Genomic DNA, 20,427 nt, shown 5'->3' with positions numbered 1-20,427 from the left:
TGTTACATGGGTACTTAATAATTTACATAGTGTTATTTCTCTTGCACACACACAGAATCTGCCTATAAACAGCTGTGTACGCATGACTCAACTCTGGACTGATTTCTGATGGCAGCTTCCATTTCAAACCAGTTCCGACATATTCAAACGCACAGATTCTCCGAACGCCAAAACATTCTCCATTCCCTCGCCGTTTTTTGATTAGCAAAGGGTAAAACATTCATGAGTCATCGTGTAGCTTGTGAATGTAGAGTTATTTGAAGCTGTATAAATAATGGAGGTATGCTGTCTTGCAATCAACTGTTGATAAACTCTCCCTCAATTGATTCTATGTTGTACATATTATTTTCTACATTTTCTGGTTGTGGGATTAAAGTCAGTGTGGCTCCAAATAAGGGAACGCTGCTCCACCTGGGTGTCTCCATTTATTTGAGATTGAAATACATTAGTCTAGTTAGTGTTACAGAGGGAGGACGGTGGCTTTTCAATGTCTTGTCCATACTAGTGTCAGGGTTCATACACTTTTTCACCAATGATTTTCAATGACTTTTCCATGACTTCTCAATGACCTTTACCTCATTTTCCATGACCAAAAATTCCCACTGAAAATGGTTTATTTGAAAATGGAACAGGAAAATAAGGTCTGCATATGAAACATGTTGTGCCTATCTAAAACAAATCAAATAGTAGGCTTACTAGCTTCTACACGCTAAAGCAACTGTAGTCAGGGAGGCAAAGTCATCAGGTATGAAAAAGGTGGCAAGGACCCGACCCCTGACCCCCTGAAAGCAGCAGTGTCAATAATAACAGAAATGCCAAAGAGTCACATCTAATAGAAATATATAAAAGCATTTATTTTAATTGTGTAGCAGTCAGTTTATAATTCTGGCAGCACTGTTGAGCATTTTGAAAATGTATTGTCATGCCTGTGCAAGGCTTAGTCTTTCTATCTTTATAGCCACTGGTGTAAAGTAACTAAGTTCATAAACTCAACAAGTACTATACGTGGGTACAATTTTGAGATACTTGTACTTTATTTAAGTATTTCAATGTTTTGCTACTTTGTACTTCTACTCCTCTACAGTTCAGAGGTACATGGTGTACTTCTACTCCTCTACAGTTCAGAGGTACATAGTGTACTTCTACTCCTCTACAGTTCAGAGGTACATTGTGTACTTCTACTCCTCTACAGTTCAGAGGTACATGGTGTACTTCTACTCCTCTACAGTTCAGAGGTACATGGTGTACTTCTACTCCACTACAGTTCAGAGGTACATGGTGTACTTTTCCTCCACTACATGTATTTAATACCTTTAGTTACTCTACAGATGTGGATGAACGATGTGAAATATAATCAAGTGTTAAATCAGACTTTAGTTCCACCTGGAGTAAATCCACCAGCTACCCTCCAGTATACAAAGTCATTCAAACTAGCTGCACCTTCACCAGCTTTGAGAACACTTTCATGATCAATAATTATAAAACATATCATATATATTATTCTGAAATGGACCAATCTGCACAACGACTACGTTTACTGTCGCTACTTTCACTATATTTTGATGATAATACTTTTCTACTTTCACTTGAGGAACATTTTGAATGCAGGACTTTTACTGTAACAGAGTATTCCTACACTCTGGTACTTCTACTTTTACTCAAGTACAAGATCTGAGTACTTTTACTTTTACTACAAGATCAGAGTACTTCTACTTTTACTCAAGTACAAGACCTGAGTACTTCTACTTTTACTCAAGTACAAGACCTGAGTACTTCTACTTTTACTCAAGTACAAGATCTGAGTACTTCTACTTTTAAGAACAACATCTGAGTACTTCTACTTTTACTCTAGCACAATAACTATACTTATACCACCTCCGTTTATAGCCTATGAAAAAAAACTATTAGAAAACGAAGGCTAAAGCTAACGTTAGCGGATAGTGACAATGTATGCTAGCTAGCTAGCTCAACGATTCCTTAATGATATTGTGACAGAAAAACATTTCAGTTCACATCACGCTCTGCCGCTCTGCTCTGAACACCTGAACGGCCCGTTCTAACAGCTGTTCACCAGCGGTGCAGTCTGTGCCACAGTGACTCCGCACAGTTAACGAACGCACCGTAGATAATGTAGCTGACCCTCATACCGGAGCAGCAGAGTTCAACCGACAGGCAGGAAGACTCGAGCACACAGCTCGCGCTTCATATATTAAAAAATAACACCATGCGCGTCATGATGGCACATAACAGCTCGCGACCGCAGATTATTTTGGCGATGAGATAAAATGTAAATTATATTTTAGTTACATTTCCATGACTTTTCCAAAACGTTGGGAAAAACATCGTATTCCAGGGCCTGAAATTTGCATTTTGAATTTCCATGACTTTTCCAGGTTTTCAATGACCGTACGAACCCTGTAGTGTCTTTGTGTCTTGATACCCCTTTTCCACCAAGGTGGTAACAGGGCAGGGTTGGAACCGGTGATTGTGAACCCTTTTCCGTGTTTCCACTGCAGCAGTGTCAGCTTTCAACCCAGAAAACTGGTTAAACTCGAACAGACTATCTTCTCAACCCGCACCAAAAACCTAAAGTCTTGAAGGTCAGAGGCTGGGGCGTGATTAGTCTAAACAACAACGGTTCATGCAAGTACGGCAAAGAGTAGAAAGTTGTTACAGAAGCAAAAAGTCCCAAGACCACCAACCAACTCATAACCGCCCGAATTGATGTCTTACAATACTGAAGGTTTAATTAAAAGATTGGCCGAGAAAACAAACTGTCATTACAAAACAGCTTCACTGTCAGTTCTGCCAAACTCTCCCCCTCTATGCATATTTCATTAGGCTGGTCATACATATATATTCCTTGAGTGTCTACATGTCTAAACGCTAAATATAAAGGCGCCACCTCAAGATTAGGATGGATGGCAAAGCTGTTAGTTTGCCTGTTGTGCCCTCGCTGTGTCCTGGGATCTACTTAAATGTTGTCGAAGTTTGTATATTGTTGTACAGGCCAGTGACCAGGAGGTGGCACAATAGGTCATAATATCATATGCATCACAGCCAGAACTGTGATAAAGTAAATACAAATGCATTTCAAAGAGGACATATTCTTGTCATTTTCAGATTCATATTTGTATGTAGTGTCTCTACTGTGACATGTCTCCATGCTTTAATGTTCACAAAGCTCTTTATTGTTCTCATACTGCAGCACCTCTTTTCACCCTCTATCTGAAACCAGAGCCCAGTCTGATCTGATTGGTTAGCTGGCCGGCTCTGTTGTGATTGGTCAACCGCTTTGAGCTGTGTCTGATAAGTCCCATCCCTTAGCATATCTTGTCAAATGTGTTGGAGCACTAGCCAATAGAATTGGCATGTTTTATGTCATTGCTTTAAATCACATGGAAAAATCACAATGTTAAATGTATTGTCTCTCACTAACCTTTGTTACAAAAACTCATTCTTAAATTCTAAATGAACAATTATCCTACTTCGGTTGACAAGCAATGGTAACCTTTAAATGCTTTTAGTTTACTCCTGAGTTTAAAAGTCCCATGTCATGCTTTTCCGGTTATTACCCGTCTCCTTGTTAGTCATGTGGCTTGTTCTGCATGTAAACGGTCTGCAGAGTCACACACCCTCAAAGTACACCCTGTAAAAAAGACCTGTCTGTGCTGCCCCAGAACGCCTCGTTGGAGATTTCTCTTTTTCCATTCTTTACTTCCTGGGTACAGTGACGTAACGACGACCAAATGGACCAATTTGTGGAGCATTTGTGTCTAGTAGACCTCAACAATGGAATTATGATCAGTAGAAATGGCCATGACATGGGACCTTTAAACATTTAAGACTACCTTCAGGAAATGTAGACATTTCATAACTGTTCATGTTCATGTTCTTTTATTACTTGCATTTCGTGGTGCATTTTTTGTAACAACTCACCGATAAGGCTTGTCAGAGTTATGAATCCGACGGTGGTTCCTCACGCCGACATAAGTGGAGCTGGTGTAGTCGCACACATCACACTTATACATATTCTGCACACCACATTCTGTAAGAGAGGACAATTCATTTAAAAATAAAATGAAGCATGTGGCAACACAAGGAAAAGTCGCATGGAGGGCAAACTGGTTTGTGTCATGAGATGATTGAAATATATTGTAATCATTTCTTACCACCCTAACACATAATGGGGTTAGGAAAGCAGATCTTACCATCATCTGTGACCCGCTCAGCGTCCTCCACCATGGAGACAGTTTCAGTGACGGGGGGTGAGGCCGGGACATGTCCTCGCTGAAGCTGTGCTGCTCCCTCTCATGGCTCCTTAACTGACTTCTAGGAAAGGGAAACACACATATCCAGCATTGAGATAGTCAGACATGCCGTCAACTACCCAGCTGCAAACTTATGAGGTGGCAACTTGAGACGAGGACAATTAAATACAGACAAAACATGATAATTCATAATGGTTTCCCCATTTATCGAAAACATTTGATTGTGCCTCTGTAAGCGTGACAAACGTAATGTCCTTCTATTGAAATAGTCCTCACAGCTGGGCAATGTGTATCCCTAATATATCAATGATCAGATTGATTTTAGAAACACAATATGGCCTTTTCCTGGTTTAAAATCAATCAGAATACTTTATTTATCCCAGGGGAAATGTTGGTTTAGTGACAGTTGCTGCATTTTAGAATGAAATAAAATATAAAATGTAATAAAAAAATATAAAATAAATTAAAAATATATGAATTTCATTTAAAAAGTGCAATAAAAATATATAATGAAATAAATATATTAACATAAACAGAAAAGGTTACAGTAAAATATCCATCAAAATGTTAAAAAAAAATTGATGTTGTCTACATATTATTGTTCCACTTGGTATCTGCAGATTTACCACTGCTTGGCAATCAGTGCTATATACGACATTCAGAGTGCACGGCTCTCTCCTCTGACATCACAAGCAAACATGGGAGTAGTTGGAAGCACTTCAACTGCTACCAAAAGCTGACAGTGTCAACCTGAATGGGAACCAGAGGGTTGGCATTATGCTTTTGTAAGAAGAGCAGTATGTGTTATACGAGCGCAGAGAGAGGATGTGTAGGAGGTCAACTTATTGTGGTAAAATGACCAAAATAAGTTGCTAAAACCCATCAAATGTGTTTCTTTCCATTAACCAAAAGCCCAAACTCATTAAGAAATGGAAATGAAATGAGTAAATTTACAAACTGCAGGTTTTTGGAAATATCTACACAGTTCTACCCTAAGCCAGCGTTCAAATTGTTTCTGGGAATACATAAAGAATTTCCCCGCACAGGAACCAGGATAGGACATCTCTTTCTATTTTACTATAATGAAGACCTGGGAGGCCAATTCAGAGTACAACATCAGCTGTTTCAATGGCTTCTATAACGCTAAACATTATAATATACTATTAAACAATCGTCCAAATGAAAAGCTGTGTGAGCGTTGTCTGCTCACCTTGTAGTGGAAGGCATCTGGGCACTGCTTGCACTGGTACATCCTGGTCTTGCAGTGGTGGATCATGTGGCTCTCCAGGTCCTTGCTGTCTGAGGCGATGTGCTCGCAGATGGGACACTGATAGGGCTGTCTCTGCCTGTGCACCCGGAGGTGCTGTTTGATGTACCCCTTATTGCCGCTGCTGTAGCGACACAGGCGGCACCTGTACGGCCTTTCATTTCCGGGGATGTAGTCCACCAGTCCCCCGTCGGAACTTGCCACCAACCCGTCCATTCCGGGAATGCTACACATGTAGCTCGCCGCTCCGTTTCCTGTCACCACACTCTCCACAGCTCCGTTATGGAACTGAGCGTTGTCCTGAAGCTCCTTTAAGATATCCTCGTCGGAGGCGTTCTCGTCCGAGCGTTCTCGGAGTCTCTCGATGACGGTTAGCAATGACAGGCTGATTCCCACTTTAGTGGCAGGGCCCTCCTCGTCTCCCTCCCCCAGGCACAAGGACCCCAATTCTTCTTCTCTGGCCTCGCCGTGAAGCTCTAAGTCCAACAGAGCTGCGGTCGTCTCCGCGTCAGAAGTCCTCTGTGTCTGGGCTGTGCTGGTCCTAAGACTTACCTTTGTGCTGGAGGGGGGGGGCTCGGTGGTCCTCATAGGCATAGCTACCAGGACCTCAGCCGCCAGAGAGTGCAGGCGCAGGGACTCAGAATGTGTCCTCTTTCGACCAGCTGGGGGAATGTTTTCATCCCGTGGAGAGTCGCTACCCACAGCAACAGACGGTTTAAAATCTGCTACTAAAGGTATGCTGTCAGGAGTGCTACCCAGAATGCAGCTAGACACTACTTCACCCTTTGCAGCTCCCACATTGCCCTGCTCCTCATTCGCATCCAATGAGTTCTTCTCCATGTCCACGTGCGGGCTAAGAAGAAGCGGGTTGGTCGCCATGACGGAATCCTCGGCTGAAGGAAGGCGTTCCACGATCACGTTGATGTGTCCGGCACTGTTGGGACTGCTGTTGATGATCTTCTGTGCCGATGACAGTAAGCTGTCCGTGACGAAAGCGCTGTGGTGGTGATTACCGATCTCCACCTTGGCGTCTGCCTCCGTCGTCACCTGCACCTCTACCATGGGCTCCTCTTTGATAGGGTACACGCTTTCCTCCTCTTCCATTTTCAAACTTTCTTTGAGATCGGAAACTGGACGATTCAACGCGTCATGTTTATTCTCAGCATTCATTGGCTCGCAGAGCTGGAGCTTGAAGGCAGTGGGCAGCTTTTGGAGGCTTTTCTCTTGAGGAACTGGTGAAAGAAAGACTATTTCCTCTCTGGTTGCAGCACTGTTAGGTGCAGGCTGGGACTCTTTCCTTGGGGTATTGCCGTCTTCCCCCTCGAAGATTGGGTAAGAACAATCCACCAAGCCGGCATGCTTCCAGGCATGAGTTTTGAGCATTCTCTGCTGACTGCAAACATAGCTGCAGATCAGACAGCGATACAGCCCATACTCCTCGAAGCTATACCACTTCTTCTTCTGCGGGAGCTCTTTCGAACCGTCCAATGGGCTACTACCGTTCCAGTCCCCATCCTGCGTTCTTAACACCTCCTCCTTGCCCTCGCTGTAGGTATCGGACAAATTGCTCGTCAGGTTTCCTCCGTTGTCGAAGTGCAGCCTGACGTGGGCCTCCAGCTGCCCCTGGTCTCGAGAGGTGAAGCGACACTCGGAGCACATGAGGATGAGGTCACTGTGCTGCTCGTTGTGGTGCTTAAGGTGCTCTTTCAGCATAGGCAGTGTCTGGGAGAGGTAGGGGCACAGGCTGCACTGATAGCAGGTCACCGTCCGTTTGTGGTCGCCACTGTTGGGGTTGTTTGACGCCTCCATTAATGCGATGTTGTTGTTATGGTCACCTTCTATTCGCACCTCTTCTGCGTTATCCTGCACCTTACAGTTTCTCTTAACTTTCTTTAAAGGAGAGCCACCTCTGCTCCCTCTCGCCCCCTCCTCACCTCCTCCCCCTCTTTTCTGTCCCGCCATGGTGCAGCGACGCTGGGGCCGCTTCTCCACGATTTTGCTGAGCTTCTCGATGACCTGGATTAGAGAATCTGCCGCTCGTTTCTGCTGAAGACTCTGGGAGGCGTCTTCCTCCACAGCATGCTGGGCTGAGGGCTGAGAGAGAGATCCCAGTGCTGACGGAGCGGAGGAGGAACAGGTGGTGGAGGAGGAGTGTGTGATGAGTACAGCATTGCTGACCTCCTCCATGACCTGGCAGACAGCAGGGGAGAAAGACATGACTTTGTTAACTGCTTGGAGTTATAGATTGTGCACTAGATTTATATACTGAAATGTATGAACACATTATTTAAACTCACACAAACAATTTCAATGATTTTTAAGACGTAGTATTTTTGGACCAAATTATCCAAATGATTTTTAAATCGATTATCTGTCCACGTAACGTAAATGATTACTTTGTTTTAGTATGGGATAACATTCTAAGAAAGGAAAGTCCTCCTCACAGTTTGTCGTAGTGACAATGACATCTTCAAATTGCTTGCTTTTCAGCAAGTTATCAGTTTACGATAAATTAATAATCGACAATTTTTGCAAGCCTTAACATTTAAGTATGTGTGGATGCTTGGTAGATCAAATAATTATTGTTATTATTTGAATTATGATTAGCGAAACAGTCACACGTTTTCTTATGGATTCATTTCATAATATTAGATATTGTCAAGCATCTATAGAAACGACGAACAATAACAGTTTGTAACTCGCAAGGGTTAATATTGACTTGACAAAAAATTGCTTTGGCTCATATTCACATTTTAAACTAAATGTTGTCAACTCTTATCTTAACTATTAAAGAAGAATTCAGTATTTCAAATCATGTAGTCATGGTGACTTTTGAAAACGTATTTCACATTCATAGAAGACAAACATTCCCTACGTTTCTGTTCTGCTTCTACCACAACTTACACTACTGTGCGTTGCAACATTTTAAAAGGAATTTAGGTAAAAAGGCATTGCGTGTAGTGCTGCGTACCTGGACTCACATTCAGGTTCAGGTCCGGACTCAAGTCCAGAGGTTCAGGTTCAGGTCCGGACTTATAAGTCCGGACCTGAACCCATGGCTTGTGTCAAGTTGTGTGAGTAACTAAAGTGAACTTATTGTGAGCTAATTATCAATTGAAAATTAACTCATAATCAACTCAAATTCAAACTCATCAGGTTTATTGTGCTCCCTTGCAACTTGTGTCTACATTTCTCTACAAAGTACAAATGTGCCACTTAGTCTACAAATGACTTATGACAGCAACTACAGTGAACTACTACAAAGTTCAAACATTTATTTCATTTACCAAACTAAAGTAACCAAACAGTCCCTGAGCTGACTGAGCCTAAATCCCTAAAACGTTGCTGAAAGGTAGAGTGTAGAGTAGACTATACGCATCACACTGTTACACACCTAATATACAGTATAGGCTACACTCTAGTGACTGTACAGTCAGAGTGTACTGTACTGTCTGTGCACCATGTATTTTCTACAACTCTACAATACATACTGTTAGAAATTAAAATCAATGTTGATATGGCGTAATTTTGAATTAAAAACACTAATTTAAATCACTTTTATTCTGAAAAAACCGAAAGTTCACACTATTAACTTAAAACTTTTATTCTGAAAATTCTTCACTTCCGGTTAGCATTAGCATGTGGCGAAATTCTACGTTTTCAAACCGTAAATCGAAGGTGAAATGACATGTGATGTTGTACACTGAGCACACTGGGATTAGCACTCATTTATTGACGCTGAATAACGTTTATCAGGGAATGTTTAAATAACCACAGACACCAGAATATACGTAAGTGCTAGTTTTTTTGCGAGTCCAAGTACCGGTTCCTGACGTTCCGGTTTTAACCGGACTTGAACCGAAACTTTTTACAAGTCCAGTACCGGTTCGGCGTACCGGTACGCAGCACTAATTGCGTGCATGTTTTCTAATGCCATGCATTTAGTAAGGGATAATGTCGCTGCACATTATCCCGCTTATTACATGGCCATATTCTCAACAAAGTAACGTTATGACTCCCAATATTAATTGAAATGCTTTTATGGATTTAGAAAATGATTTTATTGATTTAAAAAATAGTTGTATTGATTTAAATTGACATGCATCCACTAAGAAAAATAGTCCGTTGTTACCGTTTGAACTAACGTAGCAACGGCAGGAACTGCTTCGATAGCGTTTTTGAGGAGCTTTTTGATTACAGATTTGAAAACATCGCTGCTTGCTTTAAAAGTAGCACAATTTATTATGTCAAACCTCGGAAAGTATCTAGATATCCCTGCCCTAATGCCAAAGTAACTGCACACTGAATATCTGTCGCCATTTGATGTCTATGTCTGGACCGCTGCTTAAAAAGGAGGGTTTCTGCCCCGTTACTTCTCCGCTGTTTTTCATGTCCCAGTTCCCAACTGTATACAGTTAAATCGACCGGACTTCTTTCTGAAGATGTGAGCGTCCTTAACAACGGTCAATAAGTCCTTGACAGTCTGTCTGTTCGGTATTAACAACGTGTCACATGTTCTGAATTGACCAATCAGAATAGAGTATTCAACTAAGCCATGTAATAATAATACATAATGTGTTATGTTGCTGTACTGCACCCTAAGGCCAGGCTGATGAAATAGGGAGAAACGTTTGCAAACACATGTTGCTTGTTAGCAAACTGTATGCTTGGTTATAAGCATGGAACACTGTGTATTTTGAGAACTGATCATGTGATTTCATGTTTCACACTTTTTATGTTTATCAAAACACTCTTTGTGCGGCTCTTTGCATCAAACGTTTTCTACAGTGAAAGTAAAGCATTTCAAAATCTAGCAAGAGTCTAACAGTGACTATTTCTAGTATTGACCTTTCTATTAAGGGGGGGGGGGGGTAGTAGTAGTAGTAATCAGCAGCGAACCGCTTCAACACGTGTATTTCGGTTTATTCACGGAATTAATTTTGTTATTCTACAGTATTGTTGTTTTAGAGTTATTTGTTAATGTATATAACCCAATTTATGTTCTTTGAAATTGAAAAGGATATTGCATCGTGTTTGTTACTTTCGTTGCACTTAAAGTGGACCTATGATGCTATATTTGAATAATATATTGTTGGGCCATACCTATATAAAACATGTCTGCACATTTTTTTTTCAAAATACCAAACAGATCATGCATTTTAGCCATGCCTCATTTCGCTCTATTTGCTCTTTTTTTAGCCCTGTTTTTGCAAGGGATGAATCTGTGAGAAGTCTTCTTTGCTGCTTTTGTGGCAGACTACAGCGCCACCTACAGGCCTGGCATATGTACTACAGCGTCTCCAGCACTTTCGAACGGCAATGGCCATGGCTGTCTCCCCCTAATAGGTGGAGAGTTGGCCATATAGGCGGAGCTCCTCGTTCCTGACCTCAGAGAATTTCAAATCTGTATCAGTCTGGATCAGATCCGTTGCAGCCCCGTTTTTAGAGATTTGGGTATGGAGGAAAAGAGAGAGGGTTGTGTTTTCTGACACTTTAAGTGTCATTTGGCTTGGCTTCCTATATTTTATGGACATGCTTTTATTTTGAAGGAGAGTTAGCGCTGTTGACAGGAAGTTGTCGTTGCTATGGAAACAACCTGATGGAAATTAACGGAGAAAAGTCATATCTACATATAAAGACGGAGAAAGTAAACGATAAAGTGTATGGTTAAGTGTTAGCACCCCCCGAAGAGGCACAAGCTCTTACGTTGATATTGGAGATTTTAATCAATTCAATAAAAAAAATGAATAACGAAATTGAAACCCGAATAGTACTACAACGAATGAATATTCGGGTACAGCCCTAAAAAATAAGATGTCTTTTTTCTATTTTACAGTATTTAGTGAGGGAGTTTATAAAAGGGAAGTAACACAAAAGACTTAATCAGCGTGATAGCTTAACTCATTTAATGTAAACGCTGTCCTTGCAAACATGTGCATCTGTTTACATCTCAGCTTGAGGGAAAGTGTCACAACTCCTGTGGTTAAATTCCTTTTATCTGTGAATCCAAAACTTCCCTCCTTCTCACTTTTTAACCTCAAACTGCCTTCCTCTTTTCCTACTTCTGCTTCTGTATGATGATCAAAATAGTAGGAAGGATACACATTCAGAGAAGGGTAACCACATGCAATAGTTGTTATGAAGCTATCATCCAGCTTCACTCAGAAATATGTGAGCGAAGCTACACAAGTACTTGAGTAAATGTACTGTACTTAAGTAAAATGATGAGGTACTTTACCTGAGTATTTGAATTTTATGCTACATTGTAATTCTACTCTACTACAATTCAGAGGTAAATATTGTACTTTTACTCCACTACACTTACATAGTTACTTTGCAGATATGGATTAATAAATATAAAAAACATATAATCAACTCTTAAGACCTTAGTTACACCTGGAATAAATTCACATGCTACCTAGCAGTAATACAAGTTCCACATGTACAAGTTTGATCAACAAATTAATACATCAAGGATTATAATGAAAATATACACTACATATGATTCTGAAATGGGGCAATCTGCATAACGAGTAGTACTTTTACTTTTGGTTCTTTAAGTTTATTTAGAGATCAATACTTTGGTACTTTTACTTGAGTAACATTTTGAATACAGGACATTTACTTTTAACAGAGTATTCATACACTCTGGTATATTTTACTTAAGTACAACATATGTACTTATTCCACCTCTGAATAGCACTTTTATTGGAAACGCCCTCATCAAAGCATCTTAAACCTACTAAATTAACAACTTATAGTCAGATAACAAAGTGTGTCACTTGTGGAGATAGAAGCTAGGCCACCTGTGGTTCATATGGTTCACTTTGTGGTCAGTTGAGCCTCTCTGGACTCTCATGAGGTTCAGCCGGTTTCAGATGAGCACCTGTTATGTCAGAATCTAAAAATATTTCATCCACTCTCAGTCCCCTGTAGAATGAGGAGGACAGCTCCTACAGAAACCTCGAGGAGCAACTAGGCTAAATGTACTACTGTTAGCTGATATGCTAATGCTGCTACGACAATTAAGCCAGTTCAACATGAACAAATACATTTAAGTAAACAGGAAACACTATTAGCTTCACAGTTAGCTTCATAGCCTGCTGTTCAAACACAACACACAAACACACACACACACACACACACACCACACACACACACACACACACACACACACACACACACACACACACACACACACACCCACGAGTCCAAACACGTTGCTAGCACCAACACACACAAGTACAAGGACATTTTTACTGTGTTTTCAGTTAATGTGTGACGCAGAAGCGCGTGGCTCTGTTTTTAATAAAGATATACTCACTGACACGGAAAGGCTCGATGCTCTTTGTCCTCAACACATAAAACTGTTTTGATTTATTCGTCAGCCATAAAAAGTGGCCTCCCTTTCTCCCACATTGCAAAATGGCGAGGATGGAATATCAGTCACGTGACCTGGAGTTTGGTCAGGTGACCAATGCGGACCGCTGAATGACAGGTTCCCTGGTGATACCTTCAAGTTCTGCTCGTAAAACACCGCGTCGTGTTTTCGAACAAGGAAATGATTACGTTTCCGAAATGATTATCCTCTACTGCGCAGCTACAAAATCAGACATACAATGTAACAGACAGTAATCAAGTATCATTTGGAGCAGGATTAAATCAAATCAAGCATTTTTCAAACAATTTGTCATGGCTTTGAGGGGTTTGAGTGAAATTGTACAAATAAAGTGCCCAGTATTGCCATTGCGAATAAAACAGACACAATTAAAATGAGGAATAACGTAACCAAGTAAGATTTATGCTCTTAATTATTGATATCATTTCAAATTATTATCGAGCAGTGAGTTTTTTCAAAAGTGAATAGCTTTCTTAATGGGCTTTTTCTATACATTTTATTTGTAAATGCACCCCTTCTATGTCCTCCCCTAATAAAGCTGCATGGCCTATAAACGTTAGCATGCAACAATCGAGCTGTTTTTTCTTAGGTTAAGAAATTAAGTTGTGTAGATAACTTTAATGATGTAATAATTAAAACGGGCGCCCACTGCTCCGAACACTAGGATTGGTCAATCAGTCTATGGTCAAATGCAGAGAAACCATTTCGTCACATAGTACCTGTAGCCTACTGTGTAACGACAATAAAAGTGAAAAAACAACCCTAATATCTTGGTTAAGGAAATAGAGATGAAACTGAATGAAAAATGCACATGTGAAGTTATAAAAGTGGGAAAAAACAAAGCTAATGGTGAATAAAATGTTGAAGAAGGACCCAAAGAAAGAAAAGAGAGCAGAGCTATAACCCACTTTCTGTCCACCTCATGTGATGTCTAAAGTTATGCCTAATTATTTTTCAAAGCCTATTGGAACTCCAGAAATGTATGGTTTTACCGTTTAAAACTATTTTCTGGGGAGGTTATGCTTTGGGTAAGTTGTATTGCATTTATCGATTTTAAGGTTGTGATTGGGCTGAAAACGATCACCACTGACTGGCACGCGTTTTCAGTTAATGAGGACAATGTGATTCATCATCATTGTAATAAAGGTTAACTGTAGCTACACAGCGTTTTTCTTAAATGGTAAATTGAAAAGTAATGATGAACTTTGGTTGAGCAGGCAAAATTCACAAACACTAGCTTGATATATTTATATTTCATTTTCAATACATTTACAAATGAGTGCCTTATTTTAATCTTCCATCATATTATTGTTGTTACACTGACAGAGTACACGTAAGAGCCGAGCAATGAAAATGACTGTAATTCTTTAAACCAAAAAGCCAACAGGAAGCAGAGACATGCTCTTATTTAGCTGATCATTAACAGTCTTAGAAACATTAACTATATGTTATGATCAATGGTGCAGCGCTTATGTAAGTCCACATAGTTCCACGTGGTCCAGAAAGGAAAATTGTAGCAGGAAGTAGATGACATAATATTGTGACTAAAAGACAGATGGGTCTATTCACTGATCTGTAATGGCGTTATTTGTTGAAGGTTGTGTACATGTATGGTAATCACTAGTGCATTACAGCAGGTGTCAAGGCCTCTGTGTGTACTTAATTTAATTTATAACCTTTTGTCTAATACTGCCACCTAGTGACACAAAGTGAAACTGCATAAAGGAGGAGGATAAAGAGGAGCAGAACGTGCACACTTGTTGTCAAGAAGTGTGCAAGAGAAGGATATTTGTGCACACTTGCCTCTGAGATCCTTAATAATACTGTTTTGGGCCAGGTCCGAGCACACACACAGCCAGGCTGCGGGGGGGGGGTGTGTGTGTGTGTGTGTGTGTGTGTGTGTGTGTGTGTGTGTGTGTGTGTGTGTGTGTGTGTGCGCGCTGCGCTGCGTGTGTGTGTGTGTGTGTGTGTGTGTGTGTGTGTGTGTGTGTGTGTGTGTGTGTGTGCGTGCGTGCTCCGGCCAAACTCGGGCCGGTCCTCGCCGTCCCGCAGACCCCACGCAGCAACCAGGAAACAACACAAGCAAGCCAGCTCACACTGTCCGCTCCAGCAGCGAGCCGCGCAACATCCCGCAAACACGGCACCCAGACCCCACGCAGCATTCTCATCTGTTAGTCATTGCTTGTGTCATTTTCTGGTTGCTAACACGCATTATGATAACACATTTCCGCTGTAACGGTGGTAGACTCATCAGAACAGAGTGGGCGAGCTGACCAATCAGAGCACACTGGGCTCACAGGGGGGGGGGGGGGGCAGGAGCTCCAACAAGCCGTTTAGGACTCAGGGCCCTTCTCACTTTGGTTAAATGGATTCCTTGCATCCCTCACTTGCGTCGTTTCCCTGTGACTAGTCCCTCCCACCAGGGAAGCATGGAGAGATGCAAGGAACCCACGAGAAGCAGGGCAATGAGTTTTAAGAGCAATGGGACCATGGATGTATAATCCTCCTCGGTCCTTGGTCTCACCGGAAGTTGATTTGTCTGCGCCATCTTGAGTACCGTCCCATCATGGCTCTTATTTCTGCCGGAGGACCGAGGATCGAGGAGCGATAATGGAGGAGCGATAACCGAGGAACCATCCTCCGATGAAATCCTCAGACACTCGCCCCGCCCCCTTACTGTGTATCGCTCACTGATTGGACGATGCAGTTTATATCGTGTTTTGTTTCAATTCATGTTTCATTTAGTTACAAATATTTGATATATCTGAACAACAAAGTGCACAAAAAGCATTTTATTCATTTATTGGAAACATTTTCATGATCACTTTTTTCGTTTTACATTTATTGTCATTTCCATAGAGAACCGCAGACGCGTCCTAAAACCCGGATGTAAACTCCTTCCGGTTCCTTCGTCAAAAACGCAATGCAATTTCTCCATAGGATTTTGGAAAATAGCTCGAAATAAAGTCTGTGGTTGACACACATTTAAGAGACGGATCACGTTTTGTTCAGTCGGATAATATCCACATGTCTATGCTACTTTTATAATTTTTGAATCATAAATCTAGTCTCCAGAAGCAAAATGCTAACGTTATGCTATAAACGAACTACAAAAAAGTACAGCAGCAGGGTCGCACGACTTCAACGTCACGCCAACTTTAGATCGTTTCAACTGACTTTCGCGCGCTTGCATATTTTAACAAAGCTTTTCATTTTAGCCACACTGAATTTCACTAGAAGTCATGGCTGTGTCAATTACCAGTCTGATATTGTTTTTCAAAGATGACAAGAAGAGTGTAGATAGAGGAGAGAACCACTACAAGTCAGGACACGTACAGCAGTGCAGCCTAGATGAAGGTGTGCTTACCGGTGTTGTCAGGGCCAGCATGAGAGACAAGGTTTATAGAGTGTCGGTGAGTAGTGATAGCAAGAGTACCGTTAACCTAGAGTTAATTTATTCACATTAGTGACATTAATTCCCATCAACAATTCCATTTTATGTGTCACATGAAATCTTTATTACAAATATTAAACACCAGAAAACACAGAAATATCCATGAAATAAACATACAGTATGCTATAAACAATTAAAGGGATAATTGGGAAGGCATTACAAATGTAAATATATTTTAAATAATAAAACAATCCCACCACCACAGGTATCTACAGGAGAAGAGGGAATTCTCTCCACAGAATGTGAATGCCCACGTGGAGAATGGAAATGCAGTCATGCAGCTGCATTAGCCATCTTTGCCATCCACACTTTCAGCTGCACTGACACCCCGTCAGTGGAAGAAGCCAAAGGCAGCTAAATGTACGCATTCAGTGGAGGAGCTATTTCCTCCAACCAATAAGTCATTCAACCCGCTGACAAGAGAGCCCACCTCCGAAGATCGTGACTGGCTGAGGGACAGACTCGGGGGCAGGTTCTCAGGAATGTCTTAGCTTCTCTCCCCCGAGCCAGAAGAGGAACACTACAGCTTGGAAACACTTACTGTTCCTGAAATTATCAAATCTGTTGGGCATCAGGGACCTGAGGCAATTGTGGCAAGCATGGCATTGTCTGAGGAGCAACAGAGGGCAATTCAGGTGGCTACACTGGTCAGCGAACCAACCCAAACTGGCATTTGTTCAGGAAAGGAAGGTTGACTGCCAGCGACTTTGGAGCTGTCCTGAGGTCAAAGCGTGTGACTGCTGCCCTTAGTGCCAGGGTGCTAGGGCAACAACAGGCCCTTGATGGTGTTTTGTCTGTGCAGTGGGGGACTATGAATGAATGTGAGGGCGTCAGGGCATTCACCACTGCAACCCAGATGCAGGTCCATGAGTCAGGTTTGTGGCTCTCCCAATCAGGAGTGTTGGGGGCATCTCCAGATGGTCTGGTAGGGTCTCCCGCTGTGCTGGAGGTAAAGTGTCCCTACGGAGCCAGGGAAATGACAATTAGTGAAGCATTGCAAATCAAGGGCTTCTGTGTCAGTAAGGAAGGAGTAACATTCAGCCTGCGTGAGGAGCATCCTTACTGGCACCAAGTGCAAGGTCAGCTTCACCTCACTGCAAGAGAGACTTGCTACTTTGTGGTCTGGACTACGAAAGACAGTGTCATCATTCCGATAGCCCGAGATGACAATTGGCAGCCTAACCTGTTGGCTCTTGAGGACTTTGTCAAGGCCCACATGCTTCCAAAGCTGGCACTGCCGGAATAATCACCTTTGTCACTGTTGTGGTTATTTTCTGAAAAAGACAGAAAAACAAAAAAGCATATTAATTGACTTGTTCCGAGTTCAGAGAGCACTGCTGTTAAAATTAAATATTTTTTTTAGAGAAAACTCATCTTCAGGATGTTGTGGTTCCCCTTTGAAGATCTTTCTTGGAGCTGCTGCGATCCTTGTTTGAGTCGTTCATACGTTCGATGAATAAATCTCTCATTTTCAAATATAGTAATTTTAAGAAATTGTGAATAGTTTTTAATTTACATTTACTCACCTTTGCAATGTTGTGGTTGTTAGAGTGTTAGGTTTCTGACTACAGAGAATAACATATTTACAAAATAATATTTCTTAATAAAAAAAGGCAGTCCATGCAGAAAACTATTGTGGTTTCTTGATTCAAGCCTGCCTCTGAATCCCAAATCATTCTTTGGAGTAACGTTTTTGATAGAGAAAGACAGAAAACAAACATGAGCCTACCCGAGAGGCCAGACTGTTCAAGGTAAAAAGACAGTTTAAAGATTTATATTTGCAGATATTATCAGCACATCTGAGTCAAATTAACATGTGTATTAAACAGAACCTAAATAAAAGAAATAAAATGCACCCAGTTTAAAGACATTGTTTGAGTTTAATGATGAACTCAAAATGTAAAACAAAGTATGAAACATGTTTCTGGATTGATTAAACAGCAGAATCTAAATAAAAGAAATAAAATGCACCCAATGAAAAGACAGTTTGAGTGTAATGATTAACTCAAAATGTAAAACAAAGTATAATAATACATTTTATTTATATAGCGCTTTTCTACAACTCAAAGACGCTTTACAGTATGAGGGAGGGTCGAGAAACAAGGACAGGCAAACAAATAAATATAGTAAAATAAAATAAACAGAAAAGTCAGTCAAGAGGAAGTTAATTGAGAGGGGGGAGGGGGGCTTACAGAGTTGAAAAGATGTGTATGAAACATATGTGTTTACATGTGAAAAGACACTATTTTTCTGCCACCTCTTTTATGAGAGGACGTTGGAAGTTCACTAGTGCGCAACATACCTGCACCAGTTTATCTGCGAAGTGCCTCAGGTGAGATGGAATGAACTTTAGGATCCTAAATTCTTTCAAACGAGCATTTGCTCTCTCGACGTGAATCCTATTTTGTGCGATAAGCTTTGTAGCCTGTGCTTCGCTGTGTGTCAGCTGGCCATGACAGAGGAATGGGGGAATGTTGACAGCGACTCCTTCAGGAAGAATGTTCTGGATTAAGAATCCCTTGTCAGCCAATATCAGATCTCCAGGTTTGAAATGCTGAAGAACACCAGAATCCCGTACTATCTCTTTGTCACTTGTTGATTCCTGGGTATAGTTTGCTGCAGTATGTGATCACAGCATGTGGTGCTACCCCCAGCAGTAGTTTGAAGGAGTGCATGCCACGGCAAGCAGAGTAGGTCTCTTTCTGGATATACATTTGCTTGGGGATAGCAATTTTGATGTCCGTACAATCCACTATCATTCTGCAGTTTTGGATGTGCCGAAATGAAGAAGGCAAGCTGGTTTTATTTTTCTCCCGGCTGGGAACAGTACTCATTATGTCCTTCAAAAGTAATTTGTGGAGAACCTCTATAAATGTTACTATCACATTTCTGACAGTGCTTTCACCGCAGTGAAAGAGTGCAGCCAGATGAAGGTGTGTGTAATTATGACGCAGTTTCATGAGGGTCATGAAAACGTGGTCTTCAAGACTCAGTGATTTGGGGAACCAACCTTCTGGGTATGTAATGGAACCCTCAAAACGAGCAACATACTCACACACAGCACTGAATGTGTCTCTATCTGGCAATCCTGTCTCCATCCGAAGAACCTTTTCACTCAGCTGAGAGGCAGAGTACTTGTCACGGCAGTAACTCTGCTTTGCCTTGGACTCCTCGAGCTGGATCTCTAGCTGCATTATGTGTCTTTGCTGAGATTGAAGTGTTTCTTCTGCCGTGGTTGCTTGCTCCTCTGCATTCTCAGATAGTGGTTTAGGATCTTCAATAGCAGCCGCCTGTGTTGATGGACCTGCTTCCTCCTCAGTCATTAGACACGCAGCTTCTTCCTCCATTCCATCAATTACCCCTCTCAGACAGTAGGAAATAATGCTCTTCTACATTCTGTTCTTTAAAGGAAACAGGCCTTTTTTTCTTTTGTAAAAGAAAATGACAGCTGCAGATGCGGGAACAGGCATTGGGCTTCCTGTCAGCTCGTCTGTTGGGAAGATATCAAATATTAGTTTCATGGAAGTCACACCGTCACATATAAGAGCATTAAGACATACAGTACATAGGCTAAAACAAAACATCTAAAGATATAACCTTGCACTTTGATAAGTCTCGTGAACATTTTCACTATTTTGACATTTGTATAGATCAAAATTGAACTATAAGAAATAAATGGTAGATTAATCCATATTGAAAATAGGTGTCAGCTGCTACACTAATTATAATAGTTAGATTTCTTAATTAAGATAATATATTACTTTATTGATCCCAATTTGGGAAATGTTTGTGTTGCAGCAGCATAAAAAGAAAATACAAGTTATTATATATACAAAAGTATGTGACGGATGGAATATTAAATTGAATATAAATGTAAAATGTACATGTGATTTTACGTCAAGGAGAAGCTATGGAGCAGAGAGTTCTCTGCCAGCCAGAGGTGATTTGTTATTAGTTCAATATGTCAAACTGATTTCCCTGAATACAATCTTTAGTCACATGGTGAAACATTATGCTGCTTGTACTAATTAGACTT

The 20,427-nt window shown here is 41.2% G+C and overlaps 1 protein-coding gene across 1 annotated transcript in view; it reads right to left on the bottom strand.

The window, feature by feature from the left end:
- The window catches only part of LOC117465816 (zinc finger protein 507-like), a 30,362-nt gene extending 17,384 nt beyond the window's left edge, over positions 1-12,978 (bottom strand). Inside the window, 5 exon segments of the mRNA XM_034108854.2 lie at positions 3,940-4,048; positions 4,212-4,275; positions 4,278-4,332; positions 5,483-7,728; positions 12,863-12,978. Coding sequence (XP_033964745.1) covers positions 3,940-4,048; positions 4,212-4,275; positions 4,278-4,332; positions 5,483-7,725 — 2,471 coding nt within the window. The 5' untranslated portion in view covers positions 7,726-7,728; positions 12,863-12,978.
- Between the last annotated feature and the right edge of the window lie 7,449 nt (positions 12,979-20,427).

This window comes from Pseudochaenichthys georgianus, chromosome 3, assembly GCF_902827115.2.
Source record: "Pseudochaenichthys georgianus chromosome 3, fPseGeo1.2, whole genome shotgun sequence".
Taxonomy (NCBI): domain Eukaryota; kingdom Metazoa; phylum Chordata; class Actinopteri; order Perciformes; family Channichthyidae; genus Pseudochaenichthys; species Pseudochaenichthys georgianus.
Note: the sequence above shows the minus strand (reverse complement) of the source record. Positions and strands in the feature narration are given on the sequence as shown.